Source organism: Anser anser (genome assembly GCF_964211835.1).
Source record: "Anser anser genome assembly, chromosome: 17".
NCBI classification, from domain to species: Eukaryota; Metazoa; Chordata; class Aves; order Anseriformes; family Anatidae; genus Anser; species Anser anser.
This window is the reverse complement of record NC_139738.1, coordinates 8,145,930-8,168,250: the sequence shown is the minus strand read 5'-3', so window position 1 is coordinate 8,168,250 and position 22,321 is coordinate 8,145,930. Positions and strand designations below refer to the sequence as shown.

At 43.2% G+C, this 22,321-nt stretch overlaps 1 protein-coding gene across 21 annotated transcripts in view; it reads left to right on the top strand.

The window, feature by feature from the left end:
- Window positions 1-22,321, top strand: part of EIF4G3 (eukaryotic translation initiation factor 4 gamma 3) — a 153,094-nt gene that overhangs the window by 82,153 nt on the left and 48,620 nt on the right. For 7 of the 21 annotated variants that reach the window (XM_083803109.1, XM_083803103.1, XM_083803089.1 and 4 more), the window contains 6 exons: window positions 1,990-2,010; window positions 2,859-3,038; window positions 3,500-3,614; window positions 7,596-7,696; window positions 10,375-10,497; window positions 16,358-16,466. In XM_083803109.1, coding sequence (XP_083659235.1) covers window positions 1,990-2,010; window positions 2,859-3,038; window positions 3,500-3,614; window positions 7,596-7,696; window positions 10,375-10,497; window positions 16,358-16,466 — 649 coding nt within the window. The remainder of the gene's footprint in view (window positions 1-1,989; window positions 2,011-2,858; window positions 3,039-3,499; window positions 3,615-7,595; window positions 7,697-10,374; window positions 10,498-16,357; window positions 16,467-22,321) is intronic. The other 14 variants (XM_083803104.1, XM_083803094.1, XM_083803090.1 and 11 more) reach the window with 3 other exon arrangements.

The following is a 22,321-nucleotide window of genomic DNA, read 5'->3' as shown; positions in this document are numbered from 1 at the left end:
CTGCAATGGCCTGGGCAGTACAGAGTGGTTTTGGAGAGGTGGTGGGCTGTGTGTGTTTGTTGGTTTGTTTTTTAACCCCGAGTTTCCTCGTTGGAGGTTCTCTTTCTGCTGTAGAACAGCTTAGCGCTACCCCGGTGTTATTTCTTACTTGATGTAAGAACCAGCCTGTGTAACACCACCCGTGTTGGTGTACAGAGCACGCTTTCATTCCTTCTGCTGCAGCTGGAAGGAGAGCTGGCACGCGCTTCATGAAATGGAGTTTCTTCGGCATGTCACCCCCACACATCATGTTTCACGATCTTTTATGCAGCGGTTCCCAGTGACAGAAGCAAAAAGCTGTCTGTAAACCAGGAGTTTCCATTGCTGTAAGATTTTCCTCAGTCGTTTCCGGGGGCGTGTTACTCAGCAGGTTCCCTAGGTGCAGCTGTGCAGCTCGGCTGGAGGAGGGCAGGCTTCTCGTCTGGCTCGCGCTGCTGGAGGACTCCCATCCTCTGCGGCCAAGGCTCTTCTGTGCCACCCTGCCGAAGGTGTTCCTGCCGCTGCAGGGGCTGCTCTCGGGGCAGTCTGCAGCCCCTCTTCGCTCCGGATAGATACAGAACTGTGGTGGCTATTGAGTGTTTTCTTTTCCTTTCCCTATCGCACTTTGGGTCTCCCAGAGCTGCTGTAACCCAGTAACAGATCAGAAGTGGTCATTATTCGGCAGTTAGTGGTGAAAGAAGGAAGGACCTGATTTCATTCACTCCCAAACCTTGGGTCCAGCCCCTTTCATGGCAGACTTGCTGCTGATTCTGTAGTTTTATAAGCGACTCTGAAAGTAATGAAGAGAAGCAGTAAGGAGAGAAAATATTTTAGATTTCTTTTTGGTGTCTCTGGGTGTTGAAGAATTGCAAGCTGTAGTTAATCTCACCATAAATTCAGCATCTATCCTTATTCCATGTAACACTCATGTAGTTCCCCTGCATCTAGGCAGCCACACGTTTTTTATAGGCGCAGGAATACGGCAGCATGTTGCTCTTCTGGTTTTCTTTCTGCATCCTCGCTTGCAGATTTTTCCCCCCAAAACAGTGGCCTTCTCCTAATTCAGGTTACATTGTGCAGTGTGCCAGTGACAGTTCTTCGTCCGGATTAACAGGGTTGGACGTCAAAGCATTATGGTCATTGTAATTGTGTCTGGATTTCTGCGCCAGGGAGTCATCCTTGGCTTTTCTGGAGAAATCGTTTGGTATGGGAACAACGTAGGTATCGTGATCTTCAGGAACACCAGAATGACCGTTTTAATTTCATTGTCACATCAGGTGTAGAGGCATCACAGCTTCCTTCTGCCCTACCTCATTCTTTCCAAATGCCAAGACAGATAAGCCCAGCTCCTTCCTTCATTGTTCAGTGATTGCCCTCCTTTTCTCCTCTCACCGCTCACGATGTGGTTACTCACAGACTACTTGCATTGATGCACTTCATCACTCAGCAGTCTTCAGTATGATGTATGACGACCTAATTTTTTTATTTTTATTTTTTGCTTAGCAATTAAATACATGGCATTTCTTATCCTTCCAGTCTGGGTGCAGAAGTGGAGACCAAATCCATGATTTGAGCATGAGTTACTGCTTTATCTGCTATCTTTGTGTTATTGAAAGAGACCAGAAAGGAAAAGTGTATGATTTAGGAACAGAGTAAGCATAAAGTCTTTCTGTAGTATCATGTTTTCTACAGTTAATGACAGATTTTTTTAAAAAACTTTTATATTTCCATATCAAACTTTTCTAGAAGAGTTTCTGACCCCTGACCTGGGATTCTGGTAGAAGAGTCCTCGCACCAGTTCAGTGTCTGTCTTGCTGGTTCTGTAAGAGATTAGTCAAAGCAGGGTAGAAAGATGAGTGGAATTGTGTGCAGTTAGGGTGCATGTTATATCCTATTCCTTCCTATTGATCTGTAAGCTGTTCCATTGGCTTTCTTTCTGTTTCCTGCTGCTTTCTTGCTTCGTTATTGAAGGGAGGATTCAGACCTATACAGGTAATTTTAACTCCTGGTTCTGCATGGCATAAGTGTCTCTTTATCACTTGTATCATTATTCTGTTAGTGAATGCGTTAATGTCTGATGCACACCTTACCAACTGAGTTTAAAGATTATTGCCAAGACTCTGGTAACTAGAGCAAGGGCTCCAGTGCCACGAGCGCTCCATACCGTGGATGCTGATGCCTTTCCCAGCGCTTACAAGCTGAGACCTGACCACGTACCACTGGGTTGCTTGATTTCCTGGAGCTGGTCCACTTGCGTGGGGCATCACTTCATGCAAACGTGGTAGAAGATTTTGGTGCCACCCTGGAAGAGGTTGCCACCCTTTTGGAAACAGAGCACAAGAGAAGTCACATGTCTCCATTTGTACAAAGAGCGGGCATGAGGCATCTCTTCGTAAAACCTGGATTTAGCTGTTCTGAAGTTACACCGAAACAGTTGCCTTGATGTTTTATTTCCCTGGCATATTAATAGAGGTGGCTTTTTGGCAGTCAACCCACCTTATAAAAGCATATTTGACAGAAATAATTTTTCTGACGATCGCTCTGAAAGTTGGGGTGTATAATTCAGTAGATACAAACTAATAGATAGACCTCAAAGTTTCACGTTTGCTCTTACCTTTTACAACCTGGAAAAAATTGAAGGTTATAGCATGAATTTAGTATTTACAGATAGACAGCAATTGTCCTGCAGTTTTCTGAATGTGTGGCAACCCTTTGGAAGTAGTACTGTAACTACAACATATTGTCTGCCTTTGTAATGAGACTGTAATTTTTCTCCACGAAGTTTGACCGATTCTTTGTTTTCTCTCCTCTCTCCTTCCTATGTCCCTTTCCTGCCCTAGTTTTTTCAGAGGCCTCAGATACAGCCTCCGAGAGCTACCATCCAGAACAGCAGCCCTTCCATCCGTCCTGGTGCACAAACACCGACTGCAGTGTATCAAACCAACCAACACATCATGATGGTTAATCATCTGCCAATGCCGTATCCTATGCCTCAGGGCCCCCAGTACTGTATACCACAGGTAAAAACACATTCTCCAGGCGCTTAAGAAACTGAAAAGCAACCTGTGCTTCATCTGGATTTTCTCAAGACCTGCTGCAGCATTGGGAGAGGGGGAGATAAAACTGGTAGTTGCATATTTCAATTCTGTGCTTCTTTATGAAGTATCTGTTGGTCTGAGCATGGAGGCAGTAAGAATAAATTCTTTTTAGGCTTGGCATTTTCTCAGAAACAGTGTGAAACTAAGCTCCTGGAAAATGCTATGAATGTATTTAAATTGACTTAATAGCTCCACAGTTACTCTAAAACCTTGGACCTTATAAAAACATGATATTACTGAAAGCAGGAGGATGACTTGTCATTGTTAAGGAGTTTGATAATCTGATCTTTATTGATTTTTGAGGGCTCAATTACAGTTTTTGTATGTAACAGCATGTCATTGCTCAACTCTTTGAAAACTGATGGTTATTTTTTTCTTCCTAGTATCGACACAGTGGCCCTCCATATGTTGGGCCCCCACAGCAGTATCCTGTTCAGCCACCAGGGCCAGGCCCCTTTTATCCAGGACCAGGTCCTGGAGAATTTCCCAATGCCTACGGTAAGTTCTGGTTGGAGATTTCCTGTAAGTATTTCCTGGGCATGGTTTTCTCTTGTCAAGTTGAAGATTTATAATACCAAACTGGATTAGCATTTGTTTGAACTTCATATAGCTGCTTGATTTGGTTGTGTCACAGCCCTTATTATTCAATCCTGAAAAATTCACAGTAACGGAGTTTCGTTTGTATGAATGCTCAAGGAAAGGCTGTAACTTGTAGAGCTACCCATAATCACACATGAATAAGAATAGTGGCTATTTATTATTCCCTGCTAAATCATTATTATTTATTAAGGTATCGTGAATACAACTGGCAGCCCTGGTTTTACCACTGGTTTCCCTCAGTATGTGCACAGCAACAGAGCATTTAACATTTCTTGTTCCTGTGTTCCCTGTTTGGCATTTAGAAAGGGAAAAGAACAAACCATCTGGCTTAATTCACTGGTCTTATGCTGCAAAGAACAAGCTAGTCCAGTGAAAGAGTTTGTAACCCATACGCAGGATGATGTTTGCCCTTTCAAGACACGGTTCCTAGTTTCGCCTCTTCTCAAGCAAAGAGCTCTACTGACAGTGGTTGCCCACAGTAGCTGTGTGCTGTGGTTGTTCATTACGCTATATTCAATATATTTGACTCCCTTCCTCAGGTAATCAGGTTCAAAGCCACCCCTAAAAATTGAGGGGTGATCTGTCCAGTGTTGAGCATCCCTTCCATCTGCATCTTGCCGGTGGTCCTTGCCTCCTGCGGGACCTCACAACTGCCTCTCATTTGGGTTCCGTTGAGTAGACCCCATGCGTCAGTGGGAGACTCTCCTTAGGTATCCTGTGACACCTCTTCTCTTGGCAGACGTCTTTTATGTAGAAGTAATTAAGCCCTTAGTTACTTCCCTTGTGCTGCCGTGTACGATGCATATCATACTTACATCACAGTCCCCTGTAAGGTTTTCTGTAGGATCTGTCTTTCAGTTGTCATTTAAGATAAATCAGCTCCTATAAACTCTGTTTCAATGAGCTGCAGAAACAGGTATCTTGCAGTAATGTGTATCACTTTTTTTTTTAATTTGTCTTGCCTTGCTTATGTGTGGGAACATTTGAAAAATCCCCAGGATGATTCTAGTAATCACCCCCGTGTGCTTTTTTTAAAGGGTTTTCACTTCTCAGTATCAAACTTGAGGTATTTGGTTCAGTCTGATTGCTAGCTGCCCACACAAATTCTGTAGCCTGTTGGGGTCGACATGTTACCAACTTTCCTTGCAGCTTTAGCTGTTGGCATTTCTGAGCATTAGAAGTGAATGATTGCCGGCTGAACAATGACGACCGTGTACAGTTTGGCAGAATTGCATGTTTGCTCTTCACAAATTCAGATTTATTTTAAAGGGGAGAAGAGCTCCAGTTGCCTCCCTACTTAGCATTTTGAAAGGTCATGAGTCTTTTTATTTATTTTTTTTTTAATTTGGAATATATAGAGCTAGTGGGGCTACTTCAAAAGATATTCATGAAGTCTTCAAAGATTTCAGTTTCTGAATGAGTGGAGAGACAGCAATTATGAGGCAGTTAGTTCCTGTTTGCTTACCTAGACAGATAAAGAGAAGAAATATTGCAATGGCTGCTTAAATCTGATCCACTAAATGAGGAAATTGCCTACATATTCATCATTTAAAGTTTTTCTTCCGTTCCAGGTCTGCTTTCTTACTTTCTGCTCACTTAGTGCAGTTTGTCTGTCTTCACTTCTGTAATTTGGAAAAGGTTCCCTTCTGGTTCCTTTCCACTCCTGGAACTGCCTGGTTTCTTGCACAGCAGCTTGTAATCTTTTAGCCCCAGCTTGCTTTCAGGTTGCTGTGTCTGCAGAGCGTCAGTGGGCGAAGCTGGAGGCTGGGTTTGATGTCTGGATTGCAGCCCTGCCTCACGCAGAGCGTTTTCCAGGCAGAGAAGGTTTAGCCAAGGAAGAGAGGGTGATTGCAGGTTTGCTTGCACTCATCCACCTTTTCCTCCTGTTGCTCCCTTGCTATTTATATAGGGCTGAAAATATTCTGTCTCTCACCAGGTGTCTAAGCGTGGTGCTGCTCACAGCACTGGGAGATAACTAAATGCAGAGTACTGGCGTGGATGGTGCTGCTGGCAGCGGCCTTTCCCTTAAACCTCGGGACTTTGCAGCAAGTGTGTAGTATAGCATGGTACAGCGTGGCTGCTGGGCATCAAACTCACTGCAGTGTGACAGGCTGTAAAGGAAGTGATAAGGAAAAATACTGCAGAAGACAAAACATACTAAGATGAAAAGTACTTATTTTTCCTAAACTATATCTCAGTTTTGTAATTTATTGTTCTCTCATGTATCAGTCAGCTTCTGATACATTGGGAAGACCTTGAAATGATGAATGAAATGATTGTGTGAAATGAACACCGACCTGAAAAGGATCAATATGTGGGGCAGAGAGCAAAGAATGTTGCACTGAAAAATGCTCGACTTGTTGCCACAGAAGCTGTGTTTCTTCCCAGAAGTTACTCTTCCTTTTTGGGGTTTGCTTTTTCAAAGTACTTTTCATAAACGAAGAGTTCTGCCTTGAGTTACGCTGTTGGTCTCTCTCTCACATGGATCGTGTTACAGCTGTCTTATTAGATCTGGTTTCTAGGAAACTAGAAATGAGGAAAATTAACATACTGCAGGGCTCCCAGGCTTGCTCGTATCCTCTCATGTTACCCAAACTCGTGTTGTACACCTGGCCAGCTTGGCCAAAGCATTAGTCGGAAGAGTTTGAGGCTGCGCAGCTTCAGGAGAGAACGGGGATGCTGATGGAGGTTTTGCACCCTGAGGCCAAGGCAGATCTGAAGTCACGCTGCTTGCCATGAAGTTCAAAATGAAAAGATGATCGAGTCATTTAGACTACCTTGATTGCAGTGTCTGGGAGTGAAGTAATGCGGCGGGCTGAGCTTTTAGCAGTGCAGTGTCAGTGCCTTCCAATGCTTTCTGCTTTCAACTACGTGCCTGCTATTTCAGGGGAGAAAAGTTCTTGTTCTGGGCAGGGAGGGAGGAAGCCTGCTCTGAGCTTTTTGCTTTCTCGCTGACAGCTTGAGGAGTGCATCCTTTGAAGTTGCAAGTCAGATTGTGCTGCGCTGGGTTTGTTTGCTTTCTTGGATTTCACCATTTGCTTGAGATAGTAGTAACCTCTTTTGGTTATAATGTTCCCAAAGATGTCAGCACAATACAGATTTTCATTCCCATTTAAAGGTTAGTTCAGCTGAAGAATAAATCAGATTACTTGAGAGGCGAGTGAAAGCAGGCAGTCCATCTAGCATCCATGCTTAGGAAAAAAAAAGGCACTACAAGTTTGCCTATATCTAGTAGTATGTAGACAAGAGACAGCTCTGCTGTGCCACTTCTATTTATGTCTGGCACATCTTGAAAGAACTCAGTCATTTTGAGCCTGTCTTTCTCCATAAAGAAAAGAAAATGAAACTGTTGGATATTATGAATGTAATCAACAATGCAGTGTAATTTTGCAATAATAACCATGGTCATGCTTTTTTTGTGTTGCAGCATGAGAAGAACATTGCTTGTAATTACATTTTCTCGATATGCTTTAAAATAAGTTACCGTTGACCTTGCAAATTCTTTGTAATGGTTCGACTGAATTTCTCTACAAAGGGGGGGGAAAAAAAAACCTTACCTGTTTTACAGTCCAAGGAGTCCAAGGATGGACAACTTCTTTTTTTCATGTCTTTGTGATTTCAACAGACTCTCAGAAACTGATGCGCGTGATGAGGAAAAAATGAAGTAGTAACTTAATCACTTGTCTTGCTGGAGCAACAGCTCTGTTTAAGTGGAAGTGAGGAAGAGCAAGACACAGACGGGGTTCCAGTTGGATGCTAGAAGTTCTGTTTTTTCAGAAGAAGGGAGGGAGGAGTAGGTGGACAGTTTTACTCTCATGCTTGGTTCTTTCATTAACAGACTAACTGGATTTCTCTTGTTTCTGTGTTGTTCTTTCCCAGGAACACCTTTCTACCCAAGTCAGCCAGTTTATCAGTCAGCACCCATCATAGTGCCTACACAGCAGCAGCAGCCTCCACCAGCTAAAAGAGAGAAAAAAACGGTAAGGGATCTTCATTGAATGATAAGTCCTCTCTTGAGAATTGTCCCAGTTGTAATTAATGAAAATTTTAGCTTAAAAGTGGGCTTTATCTTCACAGAGAGGCTCTTACCTTTCACTCCTAAGTTTTATTAAACATTGCACAATGCTGCAATGATGTCTTACTTTCAATTTTCTGTGGGAACTTGCTGCTCTGTGTTTTGAAATGTCTCAGCCAGTCAGAAATGAAAATACTTTTGCTGGTTTTGTAACAAACACAAATGAAAGCAGCAGCATCTCCGTAAGCCAGAGGGTCCTCATCTGCTTGTGCTGCTGTTTTACCAAAGAGCCAAGTGGGAAAGAACAAACTCAGATCAGTTTGCGAGACTGTTGGGAATTGGTTCAAATTGACAAAAAAGAAACTGTTCAATATTGTGCCATTGGAAAATGTAGAAAAGCAGCACTAGCAAGCTGGGGACGGATTTACAGAGCTTGAAGGAACCTGAACGTGTGATGCTATGAAAGTGGGCAGAGATTTGGAGACCACATTTCCTCTCTTCCTAGTTCACTGGTCAGAATTCATGAGACAGACTGATGGAATGTAAACCTTTTTGTAGGTGGATGATGGTAGGGAATAGTAAAGACATAGTGGGTAAATGTAATGTTTAAACTGAAAAAAAAAATAGGGGAGGACTTAAACTTGCGAATGAATAGTTGATTCTGAATGAGTGAAAGGGAAATAATTTATTAATTTTACGTCAGTGTGTGTGTTACAGTGGATTGAAAACATCTAAAGAACTGTTTCCTGGCCAAAAAAAAAAAAAAGGTGGGGAGAATTTGTACATGTTTCAAAAAACAGATTACTTGTATCTCTTGTATCTTGATTTTTGAAGATGAGCTGAGATGATGCTTGATCTGGAAAGCTGGAAAAGCTGAACAATGTGTTAGCTGGGCTTTCAAGAAAAGCCTTTCTTGTAGCTGCTGTCATCAAAGGGTGATGCAACTCTTTTGCTACCTCTTCACCGTCCTCTTCAGTCCTGAGGAGTCTCTTTTCAGCATCCAAGACATGACATGGCCAGATCATTGATACCATTTGAAGTGCAGAGATGTTCAGAAACACTCAGCTGTGGTTAAGACAGTTTAATGCCCAGAAAGCTAAGTTCTTTGAAGCAGAAAAGCAAAGGCTTTTAAAAATGCCTTTAAAAATGCTTTTGTCTGGATGTACTTTTTCAGTTTGCTAATATGTTACAACTGAAAAAATAAGAGAGAAATTAAAGAAAAATGAAGCATGTAGCTGTACACACATCTGCATGCACTGTTAGCTGAGTACTACAAACTTTCAGGGAGGGAAAACATGTTTTAATGACATTGACAAGAGGAGAAGAGGGTAGGAATTCCTGCCAGCTCTTAAGTCCTCATTGCTGTGATCACCTAGATGTTTTAGTGGAAGAACACAAGTCTCTTTTTACTCTATCAAAAGTAGGAGGTGACCACATCTTGTCAACACCCGAAGTACTGTGTGTGTACTCATTTGTCTTCCCAACCCAAAGAGTCGAGAATACATCGCACAATACTGAAGTTGATAAATCACAAAGCCCTTCTGCAGCTAGCAACTGTGTCAGCTGCCAATGGAATAAAGCCACCACAGTTTCCTGACATTCCTGCTCTCAGAAGGATTATGCCTCCAGGTTTACTTGTGGTTAGTGTGTTCTGCTTGGTACAACAGGGACTTCTGCCTGCGTTTTACAGAGCGCTCAACCAAGAGGTTCTGAGGTTAACAGACGCGAATGATAGCGCTGTCTTCAAGTTTGTGGAAATCCGCAGTTTTTATATTGAAGATGACTTCCACTAAAACTCTGTTCCAAATAAATTAACCCACACAGGTTGACTGATTCCCATGCTCGGTGACATAGTGGTTCAAGTGTTTGTTGAGGGTTCGAATGAGCATGTTCTCAAATGTTTTATTCGGGATGATGTTTTTCCTTCCCTTTTTGGGACTATGAAGATGCTCCGATAATAAACTTGTTTCCTAAACGTTGATGCGTTTCATAGGACTTTCGTTTGTTCTTGCACTTTCCTTTCTTTGGCTCTGTAGTTCTGTTTGTTTGTTTTCTGTTTGGCTGGCGTGATTTTTCTCAGCGTGGAAGGTGAAAACAAAGAACTGATTTGCTTTCTCTGTATACCAGCAGCTGGGTTGGCAAGGTCACTGAATTTCGTATCAGGGCAGTATGTTTTTGTTTTGCTTTTTGTTTTTATCCTGCACTTTCCACTAACTGGCAAGCTTACTTCTATAGCTAAACCGTCCACTAAATTTAACAAGTTTCACTAGACTTATTTTCCAAAAGTAGAGACCACATTCTGAATGAAAGGGTCACGTACTGCAAGGCACATATTTAAAATTGTTCCACAGTTGCTTTAGATCTGAGAGAATTTGAAGAGGTGCACATATTTAGAACTGACTGGTATAGTTGATGAGCATTTTGATTAAATTAGGTTTTAAGATTAAGGGATGACATACCATGCATTTCAAGTTGCTGAAACAAACCACATTGCAGTGTTCCTGCAGAGCATCAGCTCAGTCCAGGGCATCTCATACTGAGTGTAATGGAAATAAGTTCTGTCCATGCTTCCCCTCCATAAGCCCCAAGGACAATGTGTAATGGGAGGACTTGTCTGAAATATTTCTACATTCAATCCCATAGATCCGGATCCGGGATCCAAACCAGGGGGGCAAAGATATAACAGAAGAAATAATGTCCGGAGGGGGCAGCAGGAACCCAACGCCCCCCATCATGAGACCCACTTCCACACCTACTCCACCTCAGGTAACAAAGTGGCCAAGTAGCCCTCTCCCAGTGATGTCTGCTTTGCTTTGCTGTTTGTTAGAGCCAATTCCACCACCAACTGCCTCACTCACCTGGATGGTCTTTTCTTTAGTTGTCCATGTTCTTCAATGATTTTGTTTTCTAAGTTTGGTCATTTGTATCAGCCTGTAGCTTGTAAAATGTAGAGCTGCGATGCTGCTACGAGTTCCCCTCCCCTGCTTTTGTATCAGCAGTAGTTTTTAAAGCTGGTGAAGGCTTTCTGGAGGAGTCAGTATGTCTGTGAGAAATGTGGTGTTTCCATTAGTGTCTTGTGCACCAGAGGAGCATCCATATCATGCATGTGATTGATTATATATTTTAAATGGCATTGCTGTCCATACTACCGTCTTTCTGCTTTAGTAGTCTTGTTTTAGAGTAACCAGAATTACTGTAGCTCAGGACATTTATCAGAGAACTTCCAGATTTGGGCTCTCTGTGTTCAGCTTTAAAAAGGGAAAGATAAAGAGAAAATAAAAGGCATTTTTTCTGACTTAAGAAAAAGCATAAATATCCCAAACTGATATTTTCCATAGTTCATAACTCTCTTCAAAAATTCTTGTCACACACCTTTGAGTTTCTGACCTCTTCTAAGCCTCTGTATCCTGCTTCACCCGAGAAGTCCACATGTGATGTCTGACAATTAAACTGAGTGGAAATCCAGGTCTGTTTTAGTCCTTTTTGACTCAGGGCCAAAAGAGCACTCTCAGACTTGCGGGCAAGCAGTCCTGACATGAACATAAGTCCACCTTGATGTTAATTGCTGGGTCTGAAAGTGGCTGCGTTATCTTATCAGGAAATGGTTTCTCTCCTTTGACCAACTCTTCCACACCTGCAGAAGGAGGAGATGATGTCTCCTTGGTCTCCCCATGGCGTCAGAGATGGAGAGGAGGCACATGGCAGCTGCTGCCCTCTTCCCAGCAACCAGCTTGGTGTAGCTGCCATTTGTTTCATACGTAATCTCCCAAAAGAAGGGTTCTTCCAAGGGGAGATGGTGCTAAGCCACGAGCTGCTCAGCTTAAATGTTTGTGAACAGAGGGAGAAAAAGAAGCTGAACTCTACAGTTTGGCATAGGCCTTGGAAGTTGACAATGTTTTATTGGAGGTTATTGTCTGCTGCCCAGGGGCCTGATATAAAGACCATAAATATCAGTAAAGTTCTGCATGTGATGGGTGGGCTTTGGGTCAGAGCCTGGCTGAGGCGCAGTTTCCTCTTTGTCCAAGCTCTTCACTGTTTAATGTCAGAAACCAGTTTTTGCTTTTTTTTTTTTTTGTGTGTGTGAAACAATTGTTCCTGGGCTGAAATCTTACCCCCCACACGCACATCCTGTGTTCAGGATAGCTTTTCTGCTGACTGTCCTGTGCTGAGGAAAATGCACAGGCCTGTTCTGAGACACCCATTGCATGCGTGAGAGGTTACAGCTGAGCCAGTGAGGATCAACTGAGGACTGGGATCACTGAGATGAATTAAGAGCCTGGTCTGCAGAACTCCCCTCCGAGACAAATAGAATAGCTACAGCTTTTGGCCGTTCCCCCAATTCAATCAAATCCTTTTATCACATGAAGGCATCACCATTAGCTTTGGGTCACCTGCTTTCTCCTCCTGGTCTCCGTCAGGGGCAAGCAGCAGCAAGGCGCCGTGCTCGAGCATTTCCCAGCTGGCTGTTTGTGCAGCGAGGTCTGCAGGGCTCGAGTGGAATAAGCCTTTTTCTGTCAGAGAGTGGTCTGGTGATTTGTTGACCCCAGCTGGAAAGGGAGAGAGCAGAGGGCTGGTTATGTATAGAGTTGATTGTACTTCTTTCCAAGCATTTTCCGTGAGAGAAGATCCCAGTAATAAAAAATGTTTGAATGGTGGTGAGACCTTCTTCCCATTACTTCATGCTAAATGATTTACCCCATTAGAAGTGTGGAAGGGTTGAAAACAGCCAAGGTTTCAGATTGTGTTTATGTGTGGTGCAGCTAATGCAGGCACTTACTGGATCACTTTTGCGTTCAGAAAGCTATTTTAAGATACTATAATTAAGTCAAACAGGACAAAATAAATGCTTTTCTAGAGGAGGTTAATAAGCATGAATTTTTTATCAGCTGTAATTTGTATGCAGAGCACACCAGTGATGTCCAATCATCTGCTGTAAGTAAGGTATGCAAATATTATATTGTTTCATATCCAGACTTTGTTTTGATTAGGTACTTGGAACCACTTTTGTTAATCACAGAAGAGCTCTGAAACAGAGCTCACCAGTAAAAGTTCATTAGTGCAGCATAACTGAAAATTTAAGCCCACTTAAGCCAGGAAATTCAAAGTTATTGTCCCAACAGTGTCTATAATTCATTTCTCTTAAGCAAGTCTAGTATCTTGGATGCAATTAGATGGTGCTTAGTGTATGCCTTAATACGTATGTTCAGTGGCTGAATTCCAGTAGCTGTGGATAACTTTGAACTGTCTAAAATCAGGAAATTTAAATATTCAGCCATGGCTTTGCTCAAAACTTTTTAGGACTTTTTGTATTCCCCTTCCTCAGCTGCTAAAAGCTGTGAACAATCAGTGTGAGATTCACATGAAAAAGAAATACCTGCATGTTGAAACACTCAGAATTTGCGGCAGCTCCTGGAAGAGGTGCATGGGAGGTGTTGCTGCTGCGCCGTTCCCCCAGGCCTTCCAACCAAACCGTGCACGAGGCGGTTTTGGATGAGAATGCATCTGGAGAACATTCTGGGTTTGCATTTTGAGTCTCAGGGCTTGAAGAAGTGTCATCTAATCGAAGTGGCTCCCTGCATGATGATGTTTATGGTGGTTTTTATTATTATTATTATTATTCTAGACTCTAGTAACACTTACTTTACACTGACTGCCAGTATCTGATTCTGTAAGCACATTACTTAAGCACCACAATCACAGAAAGAAAAACTTGCTCAAGAAGTGCATGGAAGCCACTGCTGTAGGACCCGTCCCTGTCAGAAATGTAATACTTTGTAAAAAGAAGCCATTTTACAATAACAAGGGCTGTTGTGTCTACAGAAACCAATGGAAATTTTAACTGACCCAAAATGTTGATAACACAAGCAGTAGATTAAATACGGAACATCAAAAAACACGGGGCTTGTCCAAAGCATGAGCAGCGCTGCCAAGACTCGCGTTGTGCGGTTTAGCCATTTCTGTCCTTTTCGTATCTCCCGCTTTGTTTTGTAGTCAGCATCGCTAACCGAGGCGTGCTTTCGCTGGAGGCTTTCCAGCACCTTCGTAGTGGTTCCCCAAGCCCCTGTGCAGCTCTGTATGTTGACCAGTGAGCCGTCCCCAAAAACTGTAGATTCCCCCCCAACCCAGGGAAGTGGCTGATGGACATGTGCGGCTGCTCTGCGTTCTCTTGTCCGTGAGAAGATGAATTTCCCTTTTTTCGCCAGGATTTTTCTGAGGTTTAGTTGCTGAAATGCTTTAAAGCTCCTGCATAAGAGAAATGGAGATACTTTTTATACATTTCTAGCACTATGCTATTTTTCGCACTATTTTTTTTGCCATGAAGATATATAAAAACCAGGACCACATACAGAATTTGGCTACAGTATTTGCTCGGCGCTGACTCACACAGAAGATCACCTTTTAAAGAGCAAGAAGTGCTCTTATTTTCCTGGCAAACCTCTTCCAAGTATTGGTGAGTTTGTCACATTTTGCGTTTTTCTTGGTCTACGGGCCATGGTAGGATAGAATAACAGAGCAGTCTTTTAGCGCCATAAATCACGAGAGCAGTTTTGAGTGGTATTTTTCCTAGAAAGTCTCTAAATGCTCCATTTTGAAGCTGAGAGCCCATAGGGGTCATTAATTACATACCATTTTTATTGCTTTGCAGTATGGTTCCCACAAAATGAATATTTTCCAAAGTTCTTAAGCAAGCTTGTTTACTGACCCAAGGAGCTTCAAGGCTTACAGGTTTCTTGCTCACTGGTTTCATTTGGTTCCTGCAATTCTTATCACATTCTCCTTTTTCCCTATTGATTTTGTCCATACATTTTTATAGGATGAAACTAATGATCCACTGAGGGTGAAGGGAAAGTGTTCTTGAAATCCACTTGTTTGTAAAAGCTGTGTTGTGTTTGGCTAACTTTGGGTTTGGCTGAACGTACAGATGCAATTCTTCATTCGTCATCCAGCCAATCTCATCAGGCTCATTCCTGGAAGAGGAGCAGTCCCATAAAAAAGTTTAAACCCTTCACTTCACTTACTTAGGTCTTCTATTTTTTTCCAGATGTGCTTTTGCACAGTCCTTCTTTACCTTTCTGTTGCCTGAAATGGTGAAAAATGATGTATTGAAGATAATTCTCTTTATTGTGCGTTGTTCAGATGTGGTAGCTGACAAAGATGGAAATGGGAGTCCCATGAAAAGGAGCAGATTGCCAGAGAGTTTCCTTTTGAGGGAAATAAGTTCTACATGGTTTTTTGATACCTGGTCTTAAAGAAGGAATTAGATGCCCATGCCTTTGGCACTGTGCTTTTATCTTGATTGTTTAAAAATTTCCATTTCTGTAAATGTTCTGCCAGCATGGGTTTGTAGCTAGATAAGGAGAAGCACCTGTAAAAAGCTGGATGGATTTTCATTTTTGGATTATAAAAGTTATCAGTTTTCTTTGCATGGTCCCTGATTGAAGGGGATTTTACAAATGTAAATAGTTGACTTCCTAGTCTGTGTTCACTGTAATGTGCGCAAGTGCTTTACCTGTAAGTCTGAGTGAGTTTGGTGTAGTTGCTTGGTCTTACACAAGCTCTGTGTTAGATTCTGAGATGAGAGAAGGTGGGGTTTTGTGTGCTGTTTTTTTTTTTCTTTTCTCAAACCTTCATGTACATAAGTGAAGTCATCATTTGTCTCATTAATGCTGGAGAGAGAGTTAAAATACTCAGTCTCTGCAACAGGCTGTAGCTTTTTCAGTCTCGTCGCTGGTCTTGCAGATCATTTTTATTTATAGAATATATACAAAATTAATTGGGAACCAGGTATACCTCCTCTAGTTTTGATTAATGCAGAGTTGTTTTTTATTCTGAGTATTACCCAGCAGGTATCATCCATAAGTCTGTGGAAGGCATTAGGTGTTTTTTTCATACCAGCAGCACAGGTATCCTCAACCTGGGTGATGTTCCTAGTGTGACAGTAAATAATAGTATGCGAATGCATGTAGATAGATGTATATTATAAACTATTCGTGCATACATACACACCTTAGCTATATATAAGCATACGCATTTGTGCGTGTATGTATCTGCAGATGTTGCTGGGTATTTGAACCAGCAGAGTTTGTAGTCCATCAGTGTGAGCAGCTTTTGTGTTCAGCAGAATCACGCCTTGTGGCAGTTGTACTAATATCTGCAGTTTCAACCCGCTGTTTTCCGATGTTTTGCTCAAAGAATATCAGCCCTTTGAACCAGCTGATCAGCCGAGAATGGAGCTGAGCCCAGAAAGCACGCTGAAGCTACAGGGAGGTCCCGGAGACCCTTGGTACATACCTGACTTTTCGCAGACTGCTCAGAGGAGCATTGCTGCTGCTCTTGGAAGAAGCATTAGGAGAATGAAGTGTATTAATAACCGTGCTGTCTTTTTCTTGCCGTTGTTAACAGTAATCGTCTCTTTTTCCCCCTTTCCTGCTGCCTTTTCCTCCCTCCCTTTCCCATGTACTTTTTGAATCGGTCTGTGTATCTTTTCTCTTTTTTTTCCCTGCCTTTTGTTTTTCTTTTCTATCCCACACTATTCTTGTCTCCCTACTTGCTTGCTTGTGTTCCATGTTGCTAGTTTTTATGTTCGCACGCTCATTATCACCCTTTTTTGTACTTCAAATCCCAGCAGCTGTCCAGCCAGGTCCCAGAGCACAGCCCTGTGGTTTATGGGCCTGTGGAGAACACCCATCTCGCTGCCAGCACCCCTGTCACTGCGGCTAGCAACCCGAAGCAAGGTTTGTTGATGGATATTTCCTCCATGCTTATTTTTAGTCATTTTTCTCCTTTCTAGTTGTAGTTGGAATATTTTTGGCATGAAGACAAGCAGGGTAGCAGTCAGCAGCAATAGGAGGGGAGGGACTTCTTTTCCTCCAGTGGAACATTTAACAATGTGTTGCTAAGGGAATTAATTGAAATTTGCCAATGTGAAACTGGTTAAAAATAATTGTGTTAGAGCTTATATGTCCTAAACATTGTTTCAGAGCACTGAGAAGTGTGAACCTCCTCTAACCCACACGCCATCCTTCAGAAACAAGTGTGTTGTCAGTAAAACGCTCATAGCCAGGGAGACTTTCTATCATTTGAACAATTTATCAGCCATAGCAGTGACATGTAACCAGAACATCGCGTGGCTCATCCAGAGCTGTTTGTGTATCTTGTCCTACAGGACACAGGAGAAATTAATTAGAACAAATGTTATTGTGTAAAGTGTCTCATAAATGGCTTACTAAATTTTGCTGACTTCAGTGTTAAACAAAAAGAACACAGAAAAAATTTCTTTAAGTGATTACATTTCATTCTCATACCTAAGAATACCTATGTGAAGGGAGATATTTAACTGTCTGTTTAAAGACAAGGTGTCCCAGGAGGGAAGGTGGTGTGTGCTAACTCTCTTCCTACACTGAAATTTCATAGCCATCTAAGAGCCATTAAAAAGCTTTAGTTAATGTGTATGCTGCCGTCGTGTTACCGGACTTGGTGTTGTAACACAGAGTTGACATTCCTGTTTGCTTCCCATTTATTCACTGCATCGCAGCATTTGGGGTTTCTGCCTAGAGCAAAGTGTACATGAAAGTTGAGAGGTGCCATCTTCCACTCGCGAGCATTTCTCATAAACTTCAAGCCTGCTGAGATTTTTCAGAGTGTTTGCTGGAAGGAAACTAAACCTCAGAGAAACATAGCTCTGAAAGGAGGAAAGAAGCTGCCTCTAACACTTCAGATGCCACAGACCCAGATAACAGCGTGGTCACTGTTTGACATCGAGTGAGGGGAAATATCCCTGAGGCCGGTCTCTGTTGAATTATAAAATTTAATGACAATGTTGCTGTCTTATAGCCATAGTGTGGACTTCAGGGCTTTTCTTCAGTGAAAACTGCTCACAGGTACATCTCTAGATTGGGGCTGTTCCTGGAAATGAATCACGGGGACACTTGGGAGATGTCTGGTCCCATCTCCCACTTGACTATCGCCAGCCGTGGCTTTGGCTAGCCAAGTCCCTGTAAGCCTTCAGGGACGGAAACTTCACAAGTTCATTTCCTCTGCTGCTGCAGATCTTTGTGCAAAAAGAAGTCTTTGTCATCTCAGCAAGGTGTAGGTAGATGTAACGCACACAAAATGAGTGCCCTAGCCAAACTCAGCTTGCAGGCACTCTGACACGTTGCTGCTCAGCTCCAGCACAGCCATGATGCAGGTGCCAAAATGCATTTACCCCTTTGAGCAAATTGACACGGAACCATAAAATGCAGCACATTACACCAGCTCCATCACAGGATTTCAGCTCTGAGTATGAGAGCTTGTTTCCAGGACAAGCCAGTCCTCTCCCCACCCCACCCCCCTTCTCCTTCTATGCGCTTTCGTTTAACTTAATCCACCTGTAAGTTAACTGGAAGTAAGTGGTCTTTATTTATTTAGTTACACAGGTCTGGCTATACTGGTTTAAATATAAATCAGGACTTTAACTGGGATTTAACACTGCTGAGCTTTCCTGTGTTTATCTCCATTACATCCCAGAAAGATTCAAACATTTGTTCCAGTCCAAAAATTGCTAAAGAGCGCATTTATGTAAGCATTGCAGAGAAGGAACGAGCACTAAAATAACACCGTCGGAATTCGGGTGGGGGAGAGCAGTGTGAAGCAGGGGGGTCACAGGCAGCGTGTTAGAGGTGAAGGTAGTTTAGATGCCATTGCAATTACTGATGTAAACAGAGCTAGTGGCCTGCGGGACACATCAACAAATATATGCCGAGGTAACAGAATCGCGTCTTCATTCATTCGCTTTGTACCCAACGTTGGGTTTTTCAGTTCCAGAATCAGAGCAGTCACAGATAGGGTCGCATAGCGAAGAAATCGGGCGTTTATTAAAACCAGTATTAGTGCTTCCCACGGGCCCCCTTCACTGTGTTCGCTCCGTGGATCAGATCCTCCCTGGTGCCCTTCACCTTGGGTACTCGTTTGCATCAGTTGAAACTTGGTATAAACTTGCCATTCTAATTTTGTGATATTCAGTGATCGTTTGACAGTTATTTATAACTGCGTGCAGCACTTGGCCGATTCACTGGCTTTGGGATCAGGAGCAGAGCACGTGTGCCGTGCAGGCAGCCCCAGCCTCTGCTGTTCCCTCTGCCAGTATCTGCAGTCCCTGTTATTTTTGTGTTTAAGCCATTAGCACAGCTGCTGAATTTGGGATTGTGCTGCGTTTAAAATGCTTGGGTTTTCTTTAAAAAGATGAGCAGCCTGCAGCCTGCATTTGTGGCTTTTGAAAGCAGTTCCTGGCTTCTCGGGCTCCCAAGTTCATAGCAGTTTGGAGGAATGCAGCAGAGGCACGCCTTTGTGGCTCTGGAGTCCTGGAAGCGTTGTTCGGGGGCAAGCAGTTGTCATTCCTGCAGGTGCCCTGGTGTGTATGCCTCGACAGGGCTGCAGCATGCAAGGATATAGCTGGAGAAATTAGGTCAAGCTGATGGCAGAGCACAGAGGAGCCTGGCTTCAGACCTTGGCTGGTGCCAAAGTTGTAATGGGGTATAATCGTGCATGACACCAGAGCCGTCCGCTTCTGCTCAGCCTGGGAGATAGCACAGGTTCAGTGCGATGTTTGGAGGATTATTTATTTTTTAAACCTCCCTTTCCAAATTCTGAAATGTATCAGACAAGGAGAATGCATAACACGGTTTGTGGGAAGTAAATTAATGTTAGATCCCAAAGTTTGAAAAACTTGAGGCTTACACAATGAGCCAGTAAGGTGCACTCCAAAGCTGCCTGCAAAGCCAGCATCAGTACTGCCTTGCAAGTGTTTGCAACAGGACAAAAGACGGAAAAATGGCAGCAGGCCCAACAATTATTTTCAGATAAGCACCATGAAGTAGGAATGAGTTCCTGAATCCAGCAAAACCTTCTCGTCCACCAGTCTCAGCAGCCTTTGCCACCGCGACCACCCGGCAGCCCAGCTCCCTCTCTTGCTTTGATGTCTCTGCATGGAGGAGATTGCAAGCATCTGTCCTGCTGAGTTTTTTTAAAAGTATTTCTAAAATCTTTTCCTCTTGTGTTCCTCCTGCTTTTCTGCAACTGGGATCGAGCCTCTCTGCATCCCTTCCAGCCCCACGCTTCTCCCAAACTGGTTTAGAAAGACAGACAAAGCCACCACTAAAGGACCTCTTGCAGTCTGGTCTGGAAGCAGAACCTGCGGAGCTACAGGGACAGAGTAATTTTGCAAGATTTGTATTCATCTGAAGGTTAAAAAAAAAAAAAAATCAGTGCAAACTTTTCTCCTGAACTGCCTAGTGTTTCCAGTAAGTACTTTCTAAATATCATGTGAGGGAACGATCTTGGCATATTTAGGAAAAGTAAGGGATCTGATTCAATTTTGATGAATTGCATTGATTTTTGTTTTGCCTTCCCAACTGTATGTTGTTTCATGTGACCGTTTCTGTAATGGCTGGCAGGGATGAATATTCCTTGGCCGGAACATGGAGATTTGTTCTCTGTGATGGTAGTTCAAGTTAAGATTTACTTTTCATCAGCCAAATTTGCTCATCATTCTTCTGAATTCTTCCCTCAAATTACTTCTCTCTTTGAATTTTGCACACACAGCCTGTATCTGGTAGCTAAAGTACTCCCCAGATCAGATGTAGTTTGAAGAAAGTGTGCTTAAACCGCTGTTTCTTAAATGCAGTTGTATATTTTTGCTGTGTTTTTATCCCTTGGAATGTTTTTCTAGACACTTCAAATGAGGTTTTTTTTTCTTTTTGTGAGCAATCTCATTTGACTCAAGGGAGAGAATATCCAGGCAGTTGTTTATAGCGAGCTGTAAATGTCAAGAATGCTCCATGAGTTTTCTGCAAAGGATGTTCCAGAAATTGGAGGTGACGCATTTTCTTCTCTAAACCAGTTCTAAGGTCCTTTTTCTTACATGGAGCCTTCAGAATCGAAATCAGCTGTTGGGATACGTCCTTCCATCTTTTTTTTTTTCATGTCATCCTCATCCAAAGCCATCTCCCTGCATGCCTCATTACGTTGGTAAACTACCACTTTGGCCGTGGTCCTGGCTGCTTCCAGCTGCCGACAGCCCCGGCAGAGCTCCGAAGTTCTTCGTGGCACCAGCTGTTCCTGAGGACAGGGCCTGGTGCTCCAAGCAGTTTCGGACGGGCTCTCCTCCAAAAGCCCTCTCCCTTCGGAGGCTCTGCTGAAAAAGCCCCAAATGGGAAGCCCACAGAGCTGGAAGAGACCAACTGAAGCTGCGCCTGTTCAGTTCTACCTGAATGTGGATGATTTGGGTTTTCTCCTGGCCTTTGATCTCCTAACCTGAGGCTTTGTGCCTCTGGATTTCCCAGAATTGCTTTTTTGCTGTCCTGGCATCGTCCCAAAGAAGTTCCCCATCGTTTCAGTGCTCGGAAAGCCCTGGGGCACAGCTCCCTCCCTGGAGGCAGGTAAAGCTGACCTCCTCCTAACCAGGGTTGGAAACGGGACCACTGGGTCCCTGCCACCTTTGTGACTGACTGATAGCTGTCTCGGCTGGCTGGCTGAGCTGTAGCACTGGGACACTTTCCTGAACAGATCTTACAATCTTGAAGAAAGATCTTACAATCTGCATCTTGTAGTCAAATTAGAGGTGGCAGAGGTTGCAGCAACTTTTAGAGTCTTGGCTCGTGCTTCCTTCAAAAGGAGTGGGGCTGCGTATTTTAAATGAAGTTGTGGCAGACTTTTGGGAGCTGCATGATGTGCATGGCAGGGACTGTATCACAAAGTCTATTGCTAATTACAGGATAAGTACGGGGACTTCTCTGTGCACGGTATTTTCCCGTCCTTAGGGTTTGGTTTGATACAGGTGCATTTTTCACTGTGCTTTTCCAACCCTGCTTGACATCTCTAGAGCGCAAACATTGAAAGGTAACTAACGGTGCTGTTCTTTGGTGGCGGCTCTGCTTAAACCCCATTTTGTTTCTGCTCTCTTTGGAAAAGATAATTTTTCCCTGCTGAAATTCAGAACACAAAAAGGGGGATTGTGCCCTTTAGTCTGGCATGCTGAAGGGGGATGGAGTTTAGAAATAACAAGTAAAAAATAAACTAACTGTATCTCGCGTGTTAGTATTGATGTGACACGTGGCATCCATCAGTCATGGGGCAATTTCCCCATTTTAGAAGGGAGAGCACTGTTGCAGAGAGAACTTGCAGGTTGCTGGAAGCTCTCGCCAGTGCCTCTGTTTGCCTGTGTTTTGGAACATGAGTTCACCCAGGTCTCAGTGTTATGACCCCATGCTCCTTTGAGGCAGAATCCAACTGATTTTTGTCTTCTGTAATTTCTGTCAAGAAAAATTCTGTTTTCAGCAGCAGAGTGTCTGCAAAAAATCCTTGCTTTGCATTGTGCTTACGTGCCTTTTCTGTGAAGAATCGCCATTTACTGCAAAGCCTACATTCAGAAAAATACCAGTGGCCACTGCATTTCCAGATTTCCAAGCTGCAGGTTGCCTGGGCTCTTCCTTTAGATGCAGAGATTGGCTTCAGGTTCCTCTGGTTTCTTCCTGGAGCCTTCTTGAAAGCAGTCAGAAGGCAGGCAAGGGGGTCCAAGGGTTAGATACCGCGAAGGAAAGTGGAATTGACC